The 23,116-nt window shown below is 42.1% G+C and overlaps 1 protein-coding gene across 1 annotated transcript; it reads left to right on the forward strand.

The window, feature by feature from the left end:
- The first annotated feature begins 10,614 nt into the window (after positions 1–10,614).
- Positions 10,615–11,856, forward strand: LOC138364955 (uncharacterized). Its single transcript, XM_069325039.1, has one exon. It carries the CDS (start codon positions 10,615–10,617, stop codon positions 11,854–11,856), a length of 1,242 nt encoding a protein of 413 aa, XP_069181140.1.
- Positions 11,857–23,116: the final 11,260 nt, after the last annotated feature.

The raw sequence follows: 23,116 nt of genomic DNA on the forward strand, positions 1-23,116 counted from the left end.
ATTTATGTTCTGGCAAAAGGAGATATTGGTCGTCATTACATTAGTTTGGCTAGAAAAGGCCGTGGGAATTTTAAGGATGTTATATCTTTACTTATGCTGGAAGGCCAACATTTGGTCCTCATCAAGAACTTTACCAAATATGCGCGTAATATGAGGTCTCATTCGGAAAACATCCCAGCTGATTATAACTTTTGTCAAAGCTGTCTCATCGCCCTCCCACCCCATCAAATGCTCGAGCATGAATCAACTTGCGAGGTCAAACAAACGTTGCATTTTCCTCCCCCAGAAAAGAAAATAGAGTTTAAGCATTTCGTGCGAGCGTACGGGCCAAGCCACACGTGCTATTATGATTTCGAGTGGCGAGTGCAAAAGGATAGGCCACAGGGCATAATCGAAGCACGTCACAGGGCCATCGCATATGCGTACATAATCATAGACTGTCGCTATAATATCGTAGAAAAAGATTTCTACCTCGGGCCTAATTCTGCAACCCATTTTGTTAATAAACTATCCTCCTCGTGGGCCAGAATAACGCAAGAACAGCCATATTACCATCTGCACATGTCGAAAGAGCAAAAGGAAATTTACAAGAGTCAGACCATGTGCGAGATATGCGACGAACCTTTCGGGCCCAAAATCGTCAAAAATAGGCACCACGATCATTCACTGAGAGAACATAATTACTTAGCCGCCCTATGCTCTCGCTGCAATCTCTAGTGCAAAGATGGCTACAAATACTTGCACGCATTTTCACATAATGCGGTGTATGATTTAGGGGTTTTGTTAAATGAGTTAGGAAACGTGCCCAAACGCAACGTAGACATTATGTCCAAAGACGGGTATAAATTTCTGAAAGTTGACATTGACTTTCTTAGATTTATGGACAGCTTAGCCTTGCTCAATGGGTCATTGGCCAAATTAGCCAAGGAACACATCGACAGCGGCAAACCTACGATGTTCATTCTCGCCATGTTAGATAAGGTCCCTGCTAAAGCCCATAATTTATTGTTAACTGGCAAACAGTCCTTTTGTTATGATTAAGTGTCAAATTGGGATGTATTAAATGAACCGCGGCTCCCCCCCAGAGATGCATTTTTCAGTACCTTAACGCAGGAAGAGCTCCCTGAAAAAGAATACAAACAAGCGTTAGAGGTATTTAAATTGGCCAAGTGTCGCAATATTGGCGAATATCTCGTCTTGTATTTAAAAGTTGATAATGGCATTTTGGCCGACATTTTCACGGTGTGGCGACGCACTATGATAGATCTTTATAGATTAGATATTGCTTATTACCTCTCTTTATCTAGTTTCGCGTGGGACGCCTTCCTGTTCAAAAATAAGGTGGTGCTAGATCCAATATCAGACCCTAGAATGTATGACCTCATTCGCAGGAATTTAAGAGGAGGCTTTACCTCAGTTGTAAAGCAATTGTCTACCGCCGAGAACCATTACACCGGGGCGGGGTCTGGCGAGGATGGAACCCACATCCTCTATTTGGATTTTAATTCACTCTATGCAACGTGCATGAGTGAAAAGCTCCCCACTGGCGGTTTCCGTTGCCTAACTGACGCTGAACGCGATGAAATGCTATTGCAGGGTTTGAGAAATATTGACTGCAATCAAGAGCGCTGTTATTGGATTTTGTGCGACACTAAACAAGATTCCCCCGACGTTGCTAGATACACTGACGACCTGCCATTAATTTTAGCACACGCCGACATCGTGACGGAACAACTGTCAGAATACAGTAAGTCGATCCTAGTTGTGGAAAATCGCAAGCTGCCGCGCAGTAATCGGAAACTCATTGCCACCCACGAAGCACAACGTGACTATTTAATTAGTCTAGATTTGCTTCAGCTTTTAATGCGACTAGGGGTGGAAGTTTCGCGCGTGCACACTATCTTTGAATTTGAGCAGAGGGCACATTTCAAGTCCTTCGTAGATAGCAATATTCGCGAGCGCACAAACTCGACCTGTGCAATTAAGTCTAAGGCATTTAAACTTGTAAATAACGCAATATATGGCAAATCTTTAACGAATTTGGAGCGTTATGCCAATAAATACTATTTAACCACAACTCGCAAACAGTTCCTCAAACACGCGCGCGACCCGTTTTTCAAACAAGCGACTTTGCTGAGTGAGGACCGTGTCCTATGCACGGCCCGCAAAGATTCGCTCACTATCGACACGCCCACATATCTAGGCTTTCAAATTCTTCAAATAGCTAAAAGGCGGCTATATTCCTTTTGGTACGACACGGTCAAAGTGAAATATGGTGACAAGGCAAAACTGCTCTACACCGACACTGACTCGTACATTATTCAGCTTACTTGCAGAGATGCTTTTGAAGACCTTAATAAGGCCCCGCTCATACGCCACATTGATTTTAGCAATTTCCCCGAAGATCATTCTCTATATTCAATAACGCGAAAAGGCAAACTGGGTCTTTTAAAGTCCGAAGTAGGGTCTAAAATTATAACCCGGCTCGTTGCCCTTAAGCCCAAAATGTACTCGCTAGTGACGCTGGATAAACAGCACATTTGCAGATGCATGGGGATCACACGACGTCAGCTAGCTGGGCTAGAACACTCATCTTTCATAGAAGCCCTTGAAACAAACACATGTCGGAGGTTTGTGACTAGGTCTATTAGAAATGTTGGCAGGCAAATGTGCACATGCGTTACTACCAAGAGAGGCATATCCGCGTTTGATGATAAGTGATACGTAATAAGCCCCACCGTTTCACTCGCTTATGGTCACCCTGATATTCCACACAATCCAGAGGATGAGGAGGCAGTTATTAGTGACTTGGAGATGGATGTGGACGCGCAGGAAAATGTGGAACAAAATATACGCCCTGCAGGACGGCGTCATTACCCAATTTTCAATATGTGGGCCAAGAGAGATTCTTTGGCCCAAAACCTATTCCCAAACTTGCGGTGAAATATACTCTCTCCTCTACATTTAAAAAAAAAAAAAAACTGTTTGCATTCTCACATTAGTGCGTGTAGGGGATGTTATTATTATTACTTATTATTATTATTATTATTACTTATTATTATTATTACTTATTATTATTATTATTATTATTACTTATTATTATTATTACTTATTACTATTATTTAATATTTTTTGCAAAAAAGTTTTTTGCCGACCTATAGATTTAAGCTTGTAAATATGTATATATTATGTTTGAATAAAATTTTATATTTTGTTTCATATTATATATTATTGTTTTATTGAGTATATATTTTGTTTCAATAAACAAAAAAGTACGTATTTTTTTAATGTTTTCTTTGTCACGCCCTAAGCTTGTATTATATATATATATATATATATATATATATATATATATATATATATATATATATATATATATATATATATATATATATATATATATATATATATATATATATATATGTCGTACCTTGTAGCCAGAATGCACTTCTCAGCCTACTATGCAAGGCCCGATTTGCCTAATAAGCCAAGTTTTCATGAATTAATATATTTTCTCTAATTTTTGTCTTATGAAATGATAAAGCTACCCATTTCATTATGTATGAGGTCAATTTTTTTTATTGGAGTTAAAATTAACGTAGATATATGATCGAACCTAACCAACCCTACCTAACCTAACCTAACCTAACCTATCTTTATGGGTTAGGTTAGGTTAGGTAGCCGAAAAAGTTAGGTTAGGTTAGGTTAGGTAGCTAAGGTAGTCGAAAAACAATTATTTCATGAAAACTTGGCTTATTAGGCAAATCGGGCATTGCATAGTAGGCTGAGAAGTGCGTTCTGGCTACTAGGTATGACATATATATATATATATATATATATATATATATATATATATATATGTCGTACCTAATAGCCAGAACGTACTTATCAGCCTACTATTCAAGGCCCGATTTGCCTAATAAGCCAAGTTTTCATGAATTAATGTTTTTTCGACTACCTAACCTACCTAACCTAACCTAACCTAACTTTTTCTGCTACCTAACCGAACCTAACCTATGAAGATAGGTTAGGTTAGGTTAGGTAGGGTTGGTTAGGTTCGGTCATATATCTACGTTAATTTTAACTCCATTAAAATAAAATTGACCTCATACATAATGAAATGGGTAGCTTTATCATTTCGTAAGAAAAAAACTAGAGAAAACATATTAATTCATGAAAACTTGGCTTATTAGGCAAATCGGGCCTTGCATTGTAGGCTGATAAGTGCGTTCTGGCTACTAGGTACGACATATATATATATATATATATATATATATATATATATATATATATATATATATATATATATATATATATAAATATATATATATATATATATATATATATATATATATATATATATATATATATATATATAAATATATATATATAAATATATATATATATGTCGTACCTAGTAGCCAGAACGCACTTCTATGCCTATTATGCAAGGCCCGATTTGCCTAATAAGCCAAATTTTCATGAATTAATGTTTTTTCGACTACCTAACCTACCTAACCTAACCTAACCTAACTTTTTCTGCTACCTAACCTAACCTAACCTATAAAGATAGGTTAGGTTAGGTTAGGTAGGGTTGGTTAGGTTCGGTCATATATCTATGTTAATTTTAACTCCAATAAATAAAAATTGACCTCATACATAATGAAATGAGTAGCTGTATCATTTCATTAGAAAAAAATTATAGAAAATATATTAATTCAGGAAAACTTGGCTTATTAGGCAAATCGGGCCTTGCATAGTAGGCTGAGAAGTGCGTTCTGGCTACTAGGTACGACATATATATATATATATATATATATATATATATATATATATATATATATATATATATATATATAAATATATATATATATATATATATATATATATATATATATATATATATATATATATATATATATAAATATATATATATATATATATATATATGTCGTACCTAGTAGCCAGAACGCACTTCTCAGCCTACTATGCAAGGCCCGATTTGCCTAATAAGCCAAGTTTTCCTGAATTAATATATTTTCTCTAATTTTTTTCTTATGAAATGATAAAGCTACCCATTTCATAATGTATGAGGTCAATTTTTTTTTATTGGAGTTAAAATTAACGTAGATATATGACCGAACCTAACCAACCCTACCTAACCTAACCTAACCTATCTCTATAGGTTAGGTTAGGTTAGGTAGCCGAACACGTTAGGTTAGGTTAGGTTCGGTAGGTTAGGTTGTCGAAAAAACATTAATTCATGAAAACTAGGCTTATTAGGCAAATCAGGCCTTGCATAGTAGGCTGAGAAGTGAGTTCTGGCTACTAGGTACGACATATATATATATATATATATATATATATATATATATATATATATGTCGTACCTAGTAGCCAGAACTCACTTCTCAGCCTACTATTCAAGGCCCGATTTGCCTAATAAGCCAAGTTTTCCTGAACTAATATATTTACTATAATTTTTTTCTTATGAAATGATAAAGCAACCCTTTTCTCTATGTATGAGGTCAATTTTTTTTTATTGGAGTTAAAATTAACGTAGATATATGACCGAACCTAACCAACCCTAACTAACCTAACCTAACCTATATTTATAGGTAAAGTTAGGTTAGGTAGCCAAAAAAAGCTAGGTTAGGTTAGGTTAGGTAGGTTAGGTAGACGAAAAAACATTAATTCATGAAAACTTGGCTTATTAGGCAAATCGGGCCTTGAATAGTAGGCTGAGAAGTGCGTTCTGGCTATTAGGTACGACATATATATATATATATATATATATATATATATATATATATATATATATATATATCGTACCTAGTAGTAAGAACGCACTTCTCAGCCTACTATGCAAGGCCCGATTTGCCTAATAAGCCAAGTTTTCATGAATTAATTATTTTTCGACTACCTAACCTACCTAAGCTAACCTAACCCAACTTTTTCGGCTACCTAACCTAACCTAATCTTTAAAGGTAGGTTAGGTTAGGTTAGGTTAGGTAGGGATGGTTAGGTTCGGTCATATATCTACTTTAATTTTAACTCCAATAACAAAAATTGACCTCATACATAATGAAATGGGTAGCTTTATCATTTCATAAGAAAACAATTAGAGAAAATATATTAATTCAGGAAAACTTGGCTTATTAGGCAAATCGGGCATTGCATAGTAGGCCGAGAAGTGCGTTCTGGCTACTAGGTACGACATATATATATATATATATATATATATATATATATATATATATATATATATATATATATATATATATATATATATATATATATATATATATATATATATATATATATATATATATATATATATATAACATTCCACAGTGCGCATATTAAACAGTAGAGACTCTGCCCCAAACATGGAAAGACCTGATGAGATTATATCTCAAGCCCATCTTAACATCTTCAGGGAACCATGTCGGATGATAATAGCGGGTTATTCAAATGCAGGGAAATCATTTTTATGCAACAAACTCGTGCACAAGTACCATGAAACATTCGCTCAAATAATTATATGTGGTGGGGGATATTCTGAGTTGATGAACAATCCACAAATTAATAGAAAAATTATTGCTCATTCGAGCATTATTGATCCTTTGGATGAGCAAATGGATAATTCCCCAATGCTGATAATAATCGACGATCTCTTTACTGAAAGCGCAAATTCAAAAATTGTTTCTGATATTTTCACCAGGGGGCGTCATCATAACATCTCTGCCATATTGATCACGCAAAATATATTTTTCACTGGAAAATATTCTAGGATAATAAGCCTAAATGCCTCGCATTTCTTATTAGTCAAATCAAGAGATCTTTCTCAAATTGAGACTTTGGGACGTCAAATATTTAGGAAACAGGATTCAAAGAAATTTCTAGAAATATATAAAAAGGTCATAGCCAAACCCTATGGTTATTTATTTGTAGATCTGGGGTCAAGCACACCCGCCAGCATAACTTTGCGCGGGAATATTGTCGAAGAGAAACCATTTGAAATAGTTTATCAATGGTGAGCAAGAAACAGCAAATACTCGATCGAGTTTATAATGATCCTACTTCCACTGGGGGATTTGGAGGCGTGCAGAGATTATATAAAGCAGCAAAATTACTTAATTCTGACATAACACTGGCCGATGTGAAAGATTACTTAAAATCCTCAGACGCATATACGCTGCATTATTTACAACCTAAAAAATTCGCGCGTCGACGAGTTTTGAGTCCTAAACCACGGGTTTATGTGTCTGTTGATCTAACAGAAATGGGGAAGTTGGCAGGGATGAATAATGGCATCAAATATCTGCTTGTTTGTGTGGACATATACTCCAGGTTTGCTCAAGTAGTGCCGCTAACTAGTAAAGACGCGAACATTGTGTGTAGGGCACTAAAATCTATACTAGAGACACCTCACTCGCGCAGGGTGCGGAAAATTAATTCAGATCGCGGGGGTGAATTTTACAACGCGCGTGTGAAAAAGATGTTGGCCTCTAAGAATATTGTGCTGTATAGTGTATTTTCTCAGGAAACAAAAGCATCCATAGCCGAAAGATTCATACGTACTTTGAAAACTAAGCTTTACAAGTATATGACTTCGCACAACACATTGAAATATATAGGGGTGCTGCCTGACGTTGTAAAAACATATAATGTCTCGCCTCACCGAGGGTTGGGGGGCAGAACCCCCAGAGAGGTGCATGCTTTAACAAAACCAAGAGAGATTGTCAATCTATTTAACTTAATGTATAAAAACCCAGGCAAAACATCGCGGGACATCATTCCACAGCTGAAGGATGGCGAAACAGTACGTATTACTTTATCTGATCGCGTTTCGAAATTTAAAAAAGGTTTCAAACAGCAGAATACGCGAGAAATCTTCACAATTGCGCGAGTGGACAATAGCCAGAGGGTCCCTTTATACTATTTGAAAGATTTGAACGGTGGCAATATTGACGGAGGGTTTTATAGACAAGAACTAACCCTCACCCATTTGCCCGCCGCCTTCAATATTGAAAAAGGTTTTGAGCAAGAGAGAAGTCGACGGTCAGTTGCAATATAAAGTCAGATATGAGGGTTATGATCAATCATTCGACCAATGGGTCGACGCCGATGACGTACTGAAACTATGAAGGAGCCTTTAGTTCAGAAATACTGGGATCTGATAAGACTATTAGCCGGTCATAAGTACTCTAACAGAAAGAAATTAATTGAAAAATTCAAAAAGCCACACATAAATTGCCTATCAGAAATATTTAAAAATCTTTTAAGAAATAAATTGCCCGTGCCTAGCAAGGTTTTAAAAAAACTGAAAAAATATAGTTCATTAATTCGTGTGGTAGCTTGCAAAAAACCTTCCACGGCAATTAAAAATAAAATATTAACTAGCAAACGGGGTGGTAATATCCTATATATTCTCCTTCCCATTGCCGTTAATCTGTTGTCGCGTTTATTTACCAAATGAGAGAGTATTATTTAGTCCCACGGAAAATAATGGACGAGCGAGTGCCGTCCCCTTTGCCGACAGTGCCAGAGATACCGATGCCAACGCCCCCGCAACAGACGACTGAGAACGCCCAGCCCGAAAGATGTAATCCTACTGTAGCACATCTGATAAATCTGAGATTAAAAGCGATACATCACGAATATGCAAGGGCACTTTTAAAATATTTCGACGAGAGTGGGCTTGTTAAATGGGACGTTAATGGCAATATAATGAGTCCTGTGGCTGGTTTGCATATAATTAATGATATTATATGGGATGACGGTCCACAATGCTCTATTTGCCCCTACTAAACTACCTCTAGCAAAATTATTTTTTAATGTGGCTTCAATCCCTATGGAACTATTTAGACACACCGCGGCTCGCAGACAGGTTAACGATGAGGGAATTAACAGGAGACGGGGCGTGTCTGGCTCGGCCTCTGACCTCCCTCCTAAGCGGGTCAAGGTCGGTGGTCGCGGGGATCGGGTCGCCCCCTCGAGGTTGGCATATTAAAAACAAATTACGGCGATTTGAGCATTTATTCATTGCCCGCCCGTGACCTGGTACTGTCGCCAGAATGAACACTCGCATCATATACGCGACCAACGTTGCCAATGCAGATCTGTATCCTGATAACATTCCCAGCTCTTTTTCAAATCGCTTGTATAAGGAATTAAATTTGAATCCCAAGCGCGCCTATGAAATGTGTTTACAGAAATTATTGCTCCCCACATCTCATTACGTGATTATGAAAGACGATCTAGAGAGTTATGTGAGGGTTGGTTTAATATGCACCAATGTACAAATGACGGGCTTTAAACACACCTATTCGAAGTTTTTACTGAAAAACAACATTTTGGCAGGAAGCATAAAGGAAATTAATAATGCAATTAACAATGAAATAGCCAATATATTGTCAAGCAAGGAATTGAGCTTTATAGATAAAGCTTATAAAAAGCTGTATCCAAAATACGGAACAACGTATATAAAATACGATTCAAGCTATAATCGCAATAAATTTAATGCCGTATACAGCGACGCCATAATGTCACAGTTCCAAAGACCAGGTGAAGAGGTATATAATATGGTTTGCCGAATTTCGCTATCGTTCGGGCGTGCGATCGGGAAGGTAATAGGCGCCGAGACAGGTGAGGATTATGTCATATATTTAATCAAGGGTATAAAATATGAGACAGGCAAGGAAACTGATTTATGTGTCTACCCACCACAGCTGAGAGGAATGATGGATAATTTGTGTATTTATTGCGACAAAATTATGCCTACGAGTTATGGTGATCAGTTGGTCAATATACTGGACGTTGTCTCTTTAAATGGGAGTGACGGTGGCAATAAGAAGTTATATAAACCTCTGAACACTTCAATTGTCGACAGTGTGAGCATTACAATGACCGATCAAGAAGGCAATCCTGTTTATTTCGATGCGCGAGGCTGCACGATTGCAGTTTTGCATATAAGGCCGACTTTGGGGGTTATATAATTGAGCGTTGAAGCCTATAATCTTCATTACCTCGCATCTAGTTGCAAAATGCGCGTCGATTTTACCCCGCCGTCGGTGGAGGAGTTATTAATACTCCTAACGCCCCCCGTTTCCGGGAGAGGGGGTGGTTTAGGGGACGTCCGCATTTTTAACAGTACTAGGCGTCATGTGCGAGGGGGTGGGATTTTTAGTTTCATAACTGGACTGGCGAAGCGAGCGGCACCATTCTTGATGAGAACCTTGGCCCCTGCTGCATTGAGTATGGGCCAGGATGTCATGCAAGACATAAACAGCGGCGAACACACATTGAAACAGTCGCTCAAACATAGAGGCCTAGAAACATTAAAACATGTTGGGAAGCAAATTGCGGGCGGGCGGGTCGTTAAGAAAAATAAAGGAACAGAAGGATTATGACAAAAAAAAAAAAAAAAAAAGCAAAACAAGAAATTTGTTCAGGAAAATCGACGGAGGGAAATATAATGACGTGTTTGCTTAAAAATTGAATCACTCTCGAAACAACTATTGACAAGATAGCATGGCGGGGCTACAAGTACCACTGGGGAATTATGCCGCTGCAATAACTGACGCCTTTCCCAAGCCGTTCTCCGCTAGGATGGTAGAGGCTACTATAGCCTCGCGTCAAACTATTGATGTTTTGCCAGTAAATACTGGGGGCAATAAATTTAGAGATACGTATCTTGAATTTAACATTAAAGGCGTGAATGGCCACTTTCTAGATATGTCGTCATTGGCTTTGGAACTATCGCTAGCAGTAACGGGCGGAGATGGAGCTAGTGCGATAGGGGATACAGAAAATGTAACAATTAGTAATGGTCTATCACAGACTTTATTCAAATCTATAGTAGTGTATTTCAATGAGACTGTGGTCGAAACTAACTCTCTATTCTCATACTGGAGTTATATAAAGCTGCTGACTACTATTTCGGGGTGCGAAGCTGAGAGATATCGGAAACTAGCGCATTTCTTTAAAGGTAATGACCCCAGCAGATTTTCCGACGAATATTTTGCTGCAATGACTGAGGAAAGGGAGCAGCAAATGACTGAGATGAAAACTACGGGTGTGCACACATGCTTTAAATTATTGGCGGATGTTACTACAATTAGCGAATACGTTCTGGATAATGTGGATGTGCGCATTCGCCTCGAACTGAACCCGGATAAATGGATTATTCATAGCAAAAGGGATAATGCAAACTTTAAATACCATATTAAGATGGCGAGGTTGTGGATAGATCGTATAATGCCATACCCGGCCGGCTTAACGGCCATTAATAAGGCATTGATACAAAATAACACCCCGATAACATATACGTTTAACAAAACCCTATTAAAGACTTATATACTGGGCACAGGACAGCGGACAATTACAATGGATCAGCCCTGGGGAACTGTAGTTCCTGAGCGTTTATACATGATTATTGTAGATATGGAGGCAATGTCAGGAGGCTATGCCCAGAACCCATTATATTTTGAGAATTGTGAGCTCACGAGAGTATTTATAACTCTGAATAGCACTACTTTATTTAATATTGCTTGTGCTTTTCCACACAATTGCGCAAAATTATATTATACGACGCTACAAGCTTTAGGTTTCGATAATGCCCACACGCTATCCTATGACGCATTTGTTAACGGTGGCACTATACTGGCTTTCAATTTACAGCCCGAAACTATAAAGGACGCAATGCCCCTGGAAGTGTCTGGTAACCTGAGAATTAGTCTAGAATTTAAAATACCTGTGGTGGGAAATAAAGTCATTTTGCTTTATGGTGGCACCACTGGCATCCTGAAAATTAATGCGGAACGTCGAATAGTCTGTGATACGAGAGCGTAAAGCTATGAATTGTCTTGAAATTAACGAAGCGCTGAACGGGGTGTTGGGTCGGGAGGTCCAATATCTGGGATGTTATCTCGCCAATGATGCAAGAAAAATTTTGAAAAAGATCTATGACCATCCTGTGGTATTTATAATTAATACACTAGATGCAGAATCTGCAGATACAATGGGTCATTGGGTTACATTTTGTATAGCCAAAGCAATGACTAAGACAGAAATTGTCATTCTGGATAGTTTTGGAAACCCGAGAATTGAAACGTATTCGAAATATTTTAAGGTTATATTGAATAGCTTTGAAAAATATGATTTGCACATATTCAATGACAGAATACAGCAGTTGGAAACTTATTTCTGCGGGAACTATGCGTTATACTTCACCTACTATTTATCCCATCTAGGGGTGGGAAAAGCGCTTCGGAAATTTGTGCAGGATTTTAAATATGAACAACACAGCAAAAATGACGCTTTGGTTGTGAAATTTACGTATGATAACCTGAATATGCCGCTCTGTCAAACAACATTTTGCCTGGGAGATGATTCCCAGGAGGCGTGCAATAGCCTGTGTGAGCAGGTGACCTAGCTTGCCTGAGGGGGTGGGGGGGGGGTAGAGGTTTTTAGGGGTATATATATAAGCCCAGTCCTAAGGCCCATTGACTTAACTTGCCCACCGACGAACACCCTTGGTCCTGGTCATCATTAGAAGCCCACAAGTGAAGTTTTTGAAAATGGAATTTGCCCATGGTGATTTTTTTTTAATTTTTTTTAACATAACTCTGATATAGGTGAGAACGTGTGTGTGTGTGTGTGTGTGTGTTTATGTTTCTTGTTGGTGAATATAAAATTTTATTAATGTTATTTTTTTTTTTATTTGCAGAATTGTTGAACGGATGCTCAAAAATTGAGGTGACTGGTGTGATCAATTTCAACTTTGGGACTGCTCTCATCCTGCCAGCTGGGGTGACGTCCCATGATGTAGCGGATATATTGAAGAGTAGTGGTGTTGCCAATGTTCGGCCGATGTGTCAAGCCCCCAAAACTTCATCAACTGCGCCTACGACCTCGCCTGAGACTACGGAGATGCCGGGGCCAGTACCAGATGGCGTTGTGGCCACTATGCACCCCAAGCCGACGGTCCCCATGCCCCTGCCTGAGACGCGGCCGGCGCCAGAGTCCCGCCCCGCAGCCCGCCTTGTTGTTGGCTCTATGGATTCACGGGTGGTAGCAATGACTGCGGTGCTGACCCCGGCGGGGCCAGGGCCATTCCCAATAACGGCAACAACAAAAACAAGAACTGCAACAACTACAACGGCAGCAACAACAACAACAGAGCCCAAAGCTAAGAAGACGGCGAAGAGTGGAGAGATGGCTCTAAAAACGAAAGCAACAACAACAACAACAGAGCCCAAAGCTAAGAAGGTGGCGAAGAGTGGAGAGATGGCTCTAAAAACGGAAGCAACAATAACAACAGAGCCCAAAGCTAAGAAGGTGGCGAAGAGTGGAGAGATGGCTCTAAAAACAAAAACAACAACAACAACAGAGCCCAAAGCTAAGAAGGCGGCGAAGAGTGGAGAGATAGCTCTAAAAACGAAAGCTTCGACAGCGCCTTTGATGAAGGACATTGCAAAGCCAACAAGTCGCCCTGCGGAAGAATGTAAAATCACCTGGGAACGGCCTGCACAGGGGCCCGCACCGGGGCCCTGTCGGGCTAGGCTATTTATGCGAGGCCAACGCAAGAGGACGACGACGACGACGACCCCATATGATAAGAGGTCGAGCAACCGTGAGGCTTCCCCCCAGCCATCTACCTCGGGATATGTACCTCCAACAAGACGCCCCAACCCGCGTCTCACAGCGACCCGCCCGCAGGAGGCAGTTACCCACATTAGCGAGAGTGAAGACGAGGATGTCCGACAGACCCCCCAGAAATTAGCGACGGTGTGCCACGTATCCCCTATGGCACCTAAGACACAAGAGCTGAACGCGGACGACATATTGTCTTCGCAGACCTTAAACGCCGCGGTGGAACTGTTTAGTGAAAATCAATCGTTAGCCATGGAAGAGTTGGGCCTGGCTACGATTGACATGTTCACAACGCAGTTCGAGCCAGTGGAGGGATTCGATGATGAGGTCTCGGACCTCTTCGAGTGTGGACAGAGAAAATTCTATGAGCCGGACTATGTAGAGCCCACTCCAACCATGAACTTGGGCACGCCGACCATGCACGAAGCAGCTTTATTGCCCTTGGGCGTCATACGAAAACTTAATTAAATTGAATGTATTGCAGTGTCATATATTATTGCAGTTATGTGTACTGTAATGTTATGTTATGTTATGTATTTGTTGTAGTTTTTTTTTGTTAAATAAAAAAGAACTAACGATGAAAATAAATAATGTTTTTAATTTACCGGTGGGGGGGATATCTATAATACTGAATGAATGAATGAATGAACGAATGAATTATGTCTTTTCTGATGTTTGCTCTTTCCTATGAAAAAACAAATATTTGATAATGTTCTTTCCTCTGAAATTAAAACATAAATACTTGTTTCCATATGTTTGGATGAAAAAAAAACATGAAATAATAATACGTTGTTGTTTCCAGATCTGAATAATAAGCAAACTCCTAATCTTAATGATTAAACTAAACAGTGTTTGGAAATAAAAATGGAACTTGCATATATCTTTTTTCTGTCAATTATCTTAGTTTCCCCCTCGACGAAAACGGGACTGGCCAGCCCGTGAAGATGTTTTCTGTGAAACGGAATCTAGAGAAAATGGGACATATATCTGGGGTAACTGATGAAAAAATATAACTCGAGTCTTTCTCATTTTATTTTTCACCTGATTATTGAAACCTTACCAAATGTAAAGACAAACCCTTTATTTCAGATACACTTCTCAGCAGGAATTAAAAAAAACACATATTGTATATACATAAAAAACACACGCACACATATACTAGTGCCATTAAAATACTCCAAAAAACGTTTATATGCCTTTCACCAGTGTATTTTTTGGTTTTCATCTATTGAACATTCATCCTCGGTACCTTCCATAAGTAGAGACCCCCTTCTTGATGCCTTAGACTCATCTTAAAAGCAAGCGACGAATCGTACAAAAAACAGGTTAGGATAGGGCACCAGTTGCTCAGGTACACCCTGGGTGGTGGGCCCCCGGGACCCCAGGGGGGAACGGACCACCCCACCCCTGCCAGCCAGCCAGGTGCGCGCTGACCGGGCCCTAACCTAACCACCTAAAATAAGTTTTTGGTCGATCTGGCCCGACGGGGTTGAGTCGGCATGGAAGTGACCAACCGTTTCTGAAATTTTTTTTCCCCATGTGTCTCCTTTTACACTACTAGTGTCAACATACAAGCTAAGGACGGGAGTCGAACGAAAGGCACCAGAACTGAGGCACAACCCAGTATGATGCAAAGCATCAAGACGGCGAAGAGTAGAAGGAGAAGCAGACGAGTAGGCAGGGCAACCATAATCGAGCATAGACAGGACGAGAGAGGAATGTAAAGCAAGGAGAGTGCGCCTATCTGCCCCCCAAGAAGTATGGGACAAGACCCGAAGGAGGGTAAGGGCCTTAGAGCACTCAATAAGGAGGCAAGAGATATGGGGACACCAAGACAAACGAGAGTCAAGGAATAACCCCAAAAGCTTCGCAGAATCTTTGTACTCAAGGGGATGACCATAAAGTGACAAAGAGGGACGAAGAACGACCCGTTTCCGAGTAAAAGACATGGCACAAGTCTTAGAAGTAGAGAACTTGAAGCCATGATCGGTGGCCCAAGACAACATGGCATCAATTGCAAGTTGAAGCCGTCGCTGAAGGAGAAGCGAATCATCACCCTGACAGCAAAGGGTAAGATTAGCGACATAGAAAGTGGAGAAGACACCTGAAGGAAGAGAGGAAAGAAGACCATTGAGGGCAACCAGAAAAAGAGTAGTGCTCAGAACACTACCCTGGGGCCCACCTTCGTATTGCTGAAAAGAGGCAGAGAGAGCGGTACCAAGGCGCACCCGAAAGGAACGACGAGAGAGGAAGCTGCGGAGAAAGAGAGGGAGACGACCACGAAGGCCAAAAGAATGAAGTTGAGATAGAATATGATACCGCCAAGTGGTGTCGTAAGCCTTTTCCAGGTCAAAAAGGACGGCAACAACGGAGGTCTTCGCAGCAAAAGCAGTACGAATATAGACCTCCAAGTTCACCAGGACATCTGTCATGCTGCGGCACTTGCGGAAACCAAATTGAGAAGGGGGAGAGGAGGTGATGGTGTTCCAGGAACCACATCAGACGAACGTTAACCATACGTTCAAAGAGTTTGCAGACACAACTTGTGAGGGCAATAGGGCGAAAGTCCTTAGGGGAAATACCCAGAGACCCCGGTTTGCGAACAGGGAGGACAACGGCATCGAGCCAGTCCTCAGAGACTGACGACGACTCCCAGATCCGATAATACAGACTCAGTAAATACTGAGACGTGCACGGAGGGAGATGGCGAAGCATCTCATAATGAATACCATCGGAGCCCGCCGCCGTAGAACCGCAGAGGGCCAGGGCAGAACGAAGTTCAGAGAGAGAGAAGGGATCATTATAGGGAAGCTGAAGACGAGTGCAGAAATCTAAAGGACGAGACTCAAGGACAGGTTTACGAAGAAGAAAAGATAGGGGAAGATGAAGACCAGAGCTAACAGAAGAAAAGTGGGAACCCAGTACGGAAGCGACCTGCAACGGGTCCGCCACAAGAGTATCATGGAGGTGAAGGACCGGTGAAACATCGGGAACAAACTTACGTGCTATCTTGCGGATACGCTTCCAGATCTGGGCCAGAGGAGTTTCGGACGTAATTGTTGAGACATAAGAAGCCCAACATTCGCGTTTAGCCATACGGATGGCCCTACGGGCCACCGAACTCGCTTTCCGAAAGAAAAGAAAGGAATCGGTCGTCTGCCTACAGCGGTGCCTCTTCCAGGCTGCACACTTACAGCGGACAGCCCGAGCCCAGTCCGCATTCCACCAGGGAACGCACTTCCGTGGACCCCGAGAGGAAGAGCGAGGAATAGAGTGGAGGGCAGCGTTGAAGACAGTGTCATGAAAAAGGAGGAGAGCGCGAGAGAGAGGCAGAAGGGAGAGGTCAGAGAGAGCAACACTGAGGGTAAATAGGGTCCAGTCCGCCTTAGCAAACTGCCACCTAGGGAAAGAGAGGGAAGGGCGAAAAGAGAAAAAGGAAACAAGGATGGGGAAAGGATCACTTCCATGGAGGTCATCAAGAACTTGCCACGTGAAATCTAAGTAAAGAGAAGAAGAGCAGAGAGAAAGATCAAGACAAGAAAGGGTGCGAGTCCGAGAGTCCAAATGAGTGGGCTCACCAGAATTCAGAAGAGACAGGGAAGAAGAGAGGAGAAACGGCTCAAGAAGGCGACCCCGGGTATTCGTCAGAACGTCACCCCTAAGAGAATGGCGACAATTGAAGTCACCCAGCAGGAGCACAGGCTCCTGCAAGGAGTCTAGGAGGTGTTTCAAATCAGGAAGAGAAAGCGGGACACTCGGGGGGAGATAAATGGAACAAACTGTGTACCATTTCCCCACAAAGATACGAGCAGCAGAACACTGGAGAGGCGAAGGAAAAAGTAAAGGAACAAAGGGAACATCAGCATGAATCAAGAGAGCTGAAGAATTAGAAGCCCCAGCAACGGCTGGGGTGGGGAGGGGGGGGGATGAGAACGGAATAGCCACGAATACGACCAGGACGAGCACCAAGCATCGGCTCCTGGAGACAGACACAAAGAGGCGAAAATCGCGAAATCAGAAGTTGTAGTTCGAGGAAATTGGCGTAATAACCTCGAACGTTCCATTGAAGAATGGACAACGACGAGAAGAGAAAGGACAAAAACAGAGAACAAGGAAGAAACAAAGGCGAAAGAGCACATTAAAGAATATCAGGGTCGGGATCAGGATCAGCAAAGTGAGGGTTAGGGGGCATGGGTAAACTGAGCAAAGATGGAGGGAAGGAGGCGGGAGAACAGACCAGAGGTGGGCGGGCGGGGTCCAGAGGAGGAAGAGGAGGAGACAACGGTGGGGAGCAGTCAAGGACAGCAGCAGGAAGAGGGGGGGGTAGAAAGAGGGGAGCGCACCTCAGCAAGGGCAGCAACCGAGAGGGAAGCGGGGGCTAAAGAAACCTCCATAGCAGGAACAGGGGGCGCAACCACCGAAATGGGAGGGGAAGGAGCGAGAGAGGCAGAAGTAGGGGCCGAGGAAGAAAGCGAAACCTTCTTACCCGCCGGGGAGGAGGAAGGAGTGGAGCCAAGCTTACGCTTCTGACTTAAAGAGACAGGTGTCCCAGCAACCACGTACTTGGCAACGGATTCTAGCGTCTCAACAGGAGAAGCTGAACGAGAGCACACATGATGGCCGTTTGGAGAGCGATGGACATCAGCCCGCACCGACAGGCGGCGGGGAGAGTCAAGAGACGGAGGGGAAGGATGGGAAGGAAGAACGAAGGGAGACGAGGAAGAAGACACAGGAGACAAGACAGACCGGGTAGAAAGAAGGGGAACCCCAGACAGAGGACCAGGAGGAGGATCCTTCGGGAGAGAACCCAAAGGAACAGAGGAGAGGGCAGTGGTCGTATCAGGGTCCCAGGCACGGAAACGGTTGTGAGTCTGAGCATAAGAGATATTAGCATAAGGCAGGAGCCGGCGAACTTGGCGTCTCGCCTCAAGAAAAGATAAACGCTCCCGGTGCTTCAAGTTGAGGACGGCTACCTCAAGCTTGTAATGGACACACGCACGGGAGAAGGTAGGATGGGCCTCACCGCAGTTGAGGCAACGAGCCTGGGGAGAATTGCACTCCGACTTAGAGTGACCTTTGCCACCACACAAAGGACAGAGAGAGACAGTCCTGGAGCAGCGGAGGGCACCATGCCCAAACCTCAAGCACTTGTTACAGAGCCGAGGAGAAGGAATGTACTCCTGGACAGAGCACCTGGCACCAGCAAGAATGACAGAGGGTGGAAGGGTCCTACCATCATAGGTAATCTTCACAACCCGGAGGGGTTGACGGCGACTACCACGAGGGGGACGAGTAAACGTGTCCACCTGGAGAATAGAATGGCCCTGGGCAGCAAGAATATGTCGAATATCGTCGTGACAGTCGCGCAGGTCCTGAACACCGATCGCAACATGGGGCAGGAGCAGAATAGTGCCAACACTGGCATTCAACTGAGCGTTCTTCGAGACCCGAACAGGGGTCTCACCAAGGCAGGATAAGGCAGCCAAGCGGGAAGCAGCATCCTGAGAAGGAGCAGCAATGACACGTGTACCGAGACGAGTGGGGTTGAAAGTAACGGAGGCATCCACGGAATCAACGAGATGTCGATGGAGGGAGAAATCGTCATGAGGCGCAGAATCAAGAGGGAGGAGATCAAAATATTTGGCCCACGAAGTGGGACCAAACAAGGCTTGATAGGTAGCAGAACCGGAAGGAATCGAGCGAGGACGGCGGTGAGAACCCCCAGAGAGAGAGGGGTTAAAATGCGCAGTAGTTACAACTAGAGATGGGGCCGCGCCAGGGCACGAGGTAGTCACCACTGGGGGCTTGGGGCTCGACCCAACCACAGGAGGGAGGGGAGCCAGGGGAAGGAGTCAGAGAGGCCAAAGGAGGAGCAAGGTCGGGGCCCAATGCAGCGGAGGCCACAGACCCCGGTCTTCCAACACGGACCGACTCGGGGGCTTGGTCGCCCACCCCATGAGCCTGAGAAGGTAAAGCTGAAACAGTCGAAAAAGGGGTTATCATCACAACGAAAAGGAATATTCATTCACGAATGTGCCCCCACACCTACCATGGAGCCATAATTAGAGGCAGGACACCCAACAAGAAGCTATCGCCGATCATGCCAGGGCCTCCTAGGGGTGCGTCGTGAGTATACGCCCCACAAACGCCACCTTAAGAACCGACAGTCCGTCGAGATCGGGTTCAGTGACGAAAGGGGGGATTGACAATAAAAGGTTCCCCTCGCTCTCGACGTCGGGTACTACAGTTCTACGGGTGCAAGAGTATGCCTCCTCAAGACCCCGGGCGTCAAAATAGAAGAAGTCCAAGGGAAGAACCAGAACAAGCAAAAGGTCGGCAGGAAACGGCAAGCAGATAGGAGAAGATGGGGGAGAAAAACGAAACAGAAGGAAAAGGAAAAGGTGCTCAGCATAATTGGAGAGGACGGCAGCAGGAGCACAAGGCTAGAAAAGGACAGAGGACTGTCCCAAGGAGCATCACACTCCGGCAGCCGCCCACTAAGCCCCCCTCACGGCAACAACGAGCTGAGCGGGGAGGGGGGTCTGCCCTACAAGTATACCTTCATCGGTGAGGTGGCCAAACATTAACTTATCATCAGCCAATTTGACTCTCCTTTCCTGGAGGAATCTGATTGTTTTCTCTAGACCGGGATTTGGTCAACCACTACGGTTTGCACAGGTCGGGCATAGCCGCCTAGGCATACTATTGGCTGAACTACTGCATAATCTTTAGGTCCCCAGTTTATCATGAATCCTGAAATATTTAATTTTACCTGTGTTACAGGTTTTAGTTTTAGAGCATCTGCCAATTTCTGCACGACAAATGTTTTATTGAACTCTTGATCAAATAACCCTCATGTGGTGATCTTGGTCGCCTTGTTCTTGATTAGAAGTTGTGCAGTGGACAATGTTGCATTAACTTTAGATGTTGCTCGTTGTAGACTATAGTTTTCCCGCTCCTAGCAGCACTGTACCTATGTGGAATTTCTATCTCTTATCTTGGGGTTTGAAATATTTTAGTTTAGTATACTTGCACAGCGCAGCATGATCCTGACATCTCTTTACACCTATTGCATGTGTATAGAGGTCTCACAGTTGTTAGCATTATGCTGTTTTAGACACCTGATGCATTTGTGTAACTGCTTGGATCGATTAACTCGGTTTCTTTATTAGGGTAATTTGTGCAGCGGTGTATAGAGTGTTCTCCTTGGCAGAACGTACATGTCCCCCAGCCTAGAGCCCGGTTATGGGTTACCGGTTTAGTTAAAAAGAGTAACTGCAGGTTTGGAGGGATTAGCTGCTTGTGCGCACTTACTGCCTTGTCTCTTCCACTCTGGTGTGGAAGTCGTGGGTGTATGTTTACTAGGAGTACTTGTTGTACTTTTAAGTCTCACTGATAAATCAGTGTTTGACCTGTTAGTGTCAGATTGGTTACTAGTACCCGTATTTCTCACTGACTGTCTTTTTAGAATTGCGAGTTGGAGAATGTGATGTAGTTACTGTTTCTGGAGGTTTAGTGTAGGCTGTAAGTGCCTGATTGGCTTGTCTTTTATTTACGACTGAACACAAACCTTCAGTGATATCCTGCATTGTCAGGACTGTACTGGTTTGATATGAGTATAACTCGTCTAGCACCTCGGTGGGCAAATTCCTTTGGATGACAATTTAAGTCATCCACTCAGCAACGGGTTGATTCACTTCACTGCTGAATGATCTTATAAGTGACTCGAGTTTTGAGGCTAAAGACTTGTAAGGAGTCAACTGTTTGATCTGGCTGGGTTAAGTCCAGTAACTGGTGCACGAGATATATTATAGCCTTCTCTTTGTCAACATTTTTCTTAGGGAGCTGGATTAGGTGATTAACGCAATCATTGTCACCATTACATCTAAAGAGCTGGATGGGTGATCAGAGCTATCACTTTTTTATTTAAAGTTTCTGTTTCGGCTTCAGCCTTTGTTTCAGTTTCAGCCTTTGTTTCAGCTTCAGCCTTTCTTTCGGCTTCAGCTTTTGTTTCAGCTTCAGCCTTTGTTTCAACTTCAGCCTTGGTTTCAGCTTCAGCCTTTCTTTCGGATTCAGCCTTTGTTTCAGACTCAGCCTTATGTTTTCCCTGAGGCTTAGTGATTAAGTAGCCTCGGGGACCGTGTTTTCAGAATCCACAGAGAATGTGGATAAGTCATCTGAGAACAGTTAAGTTTCTGATTGTGTAGAGTTTGGTGTAGCTGTGGTGAGTGAGGTTTTTACCTCAGTAATTGATTGAGTGAAAGGATCTAATCTGAATAGAGGTTCAGCCTCATATTGATCCAGATCATCTGTGTCATCTGATGTACTGGGTCCTTGCTTTGGCATCAATATGCTGCAAAGAGGGATCCTACCCTGCATAAATATCCTCTGGTGCAAACACCTTATATAGTGATCCAACCTGGTTTGTATTTTGCCTTTATACTTGGCTAGGTCAGATATGATTTTATATATTTCATCAGGGTCAGTGTTAATATCATTCATACACTTATATTCGACCCAATCATAGTCTTGACTTGTTCAATTTTTTTGATTAGCCAGCCTTATGGAGATTTTTTAGCATCATGACATTAACTGGATACTCTTGTGACCAATTATCCCATTTAATGATTAATCTTGTCAGGTGGTTTTGAAAGTCTATCAAGGATCTTTTTACCCTTTCTGGTGTAGCCATGTTGGCTATTTGTTTAAGCCTTGTAGGGCTTATATGGCTATTACTGATCATCCCGTCCTGCAAAAATGGGAAGGTAAATGTAACAGCACAAATAAGTGCAATTATGTAATATTCATAGCAGTCAGGAATTTTACATATTATCACTTAGTATTAAATAGAAGTAAAAAATATTGTGAATATTTGAGTTTACTTCAAAAGCTGAATAGAAAATCATGACCTCACCTAACCGTCTTAATGTTAGAAGATAAGCATCTTAATTACAATTAGTACTTAATCTATAGCTATATTGATATTACAGTTTTATAAAACTAATAAAACAAACTAAAATATTGGAATAAATTGTAAAGTAACTCAGGATATTTTAAAATTTTATATAAAATCTCTATTGTTTAATAAAACTGAAAAAGAAATCTCTCATATATAAAAATTGTGTATAGCAAACTAAACTTGAAAACTTCATCCTAAATTTTTGAGTGTCTTGACAGAAAACAAGGAGAAGTAATGGGGAGGTAACTGTAACAGCCCTGCAAGTGCAATTATGTACTATGTATGACTAAGGAAATGCACTTATTACACTTAGTATTAAATTGTACTGTCAATTTGGAGAATGGGTTGCAGCAATATAGTTGAAACAAGTACTGTTGGTGTACCCTAGTGTTAAAATTTTCTCTGGCTAGTCTATGTTATCCTACCTCATGTAGAGGTTGGCATAAAAATTAAATATCAAATATATACAAGATTTGAGTGGTACTCAGGATCACTACA

The sequence above is a fragment of the Procambarus clarkii genome, chromosome 15 (assembly GCF_040958095.1).
Source record: "Procambarus clarkii isolate CNS0578487 chromosome 15, FALCON_Pclarkii_2.0, whole genome shotgun sequence".
Lineage (NCBI taxonomy): Eukaryota > Metazoa > Arthropoda > Malacostraca > Decapoda > Cambaridae > Procambarus > Procambarus clarkii.

Bases quoted from the DNA above. Each gene is read 5' to 3' on its own strand.
- LOC138364955 (XM_069325039.1), top strand. From the start codon at position 10,615: ATGGTAGAGGCTACTATAGCCTCGCGTCAAACTATTGATGTTTTGCCA.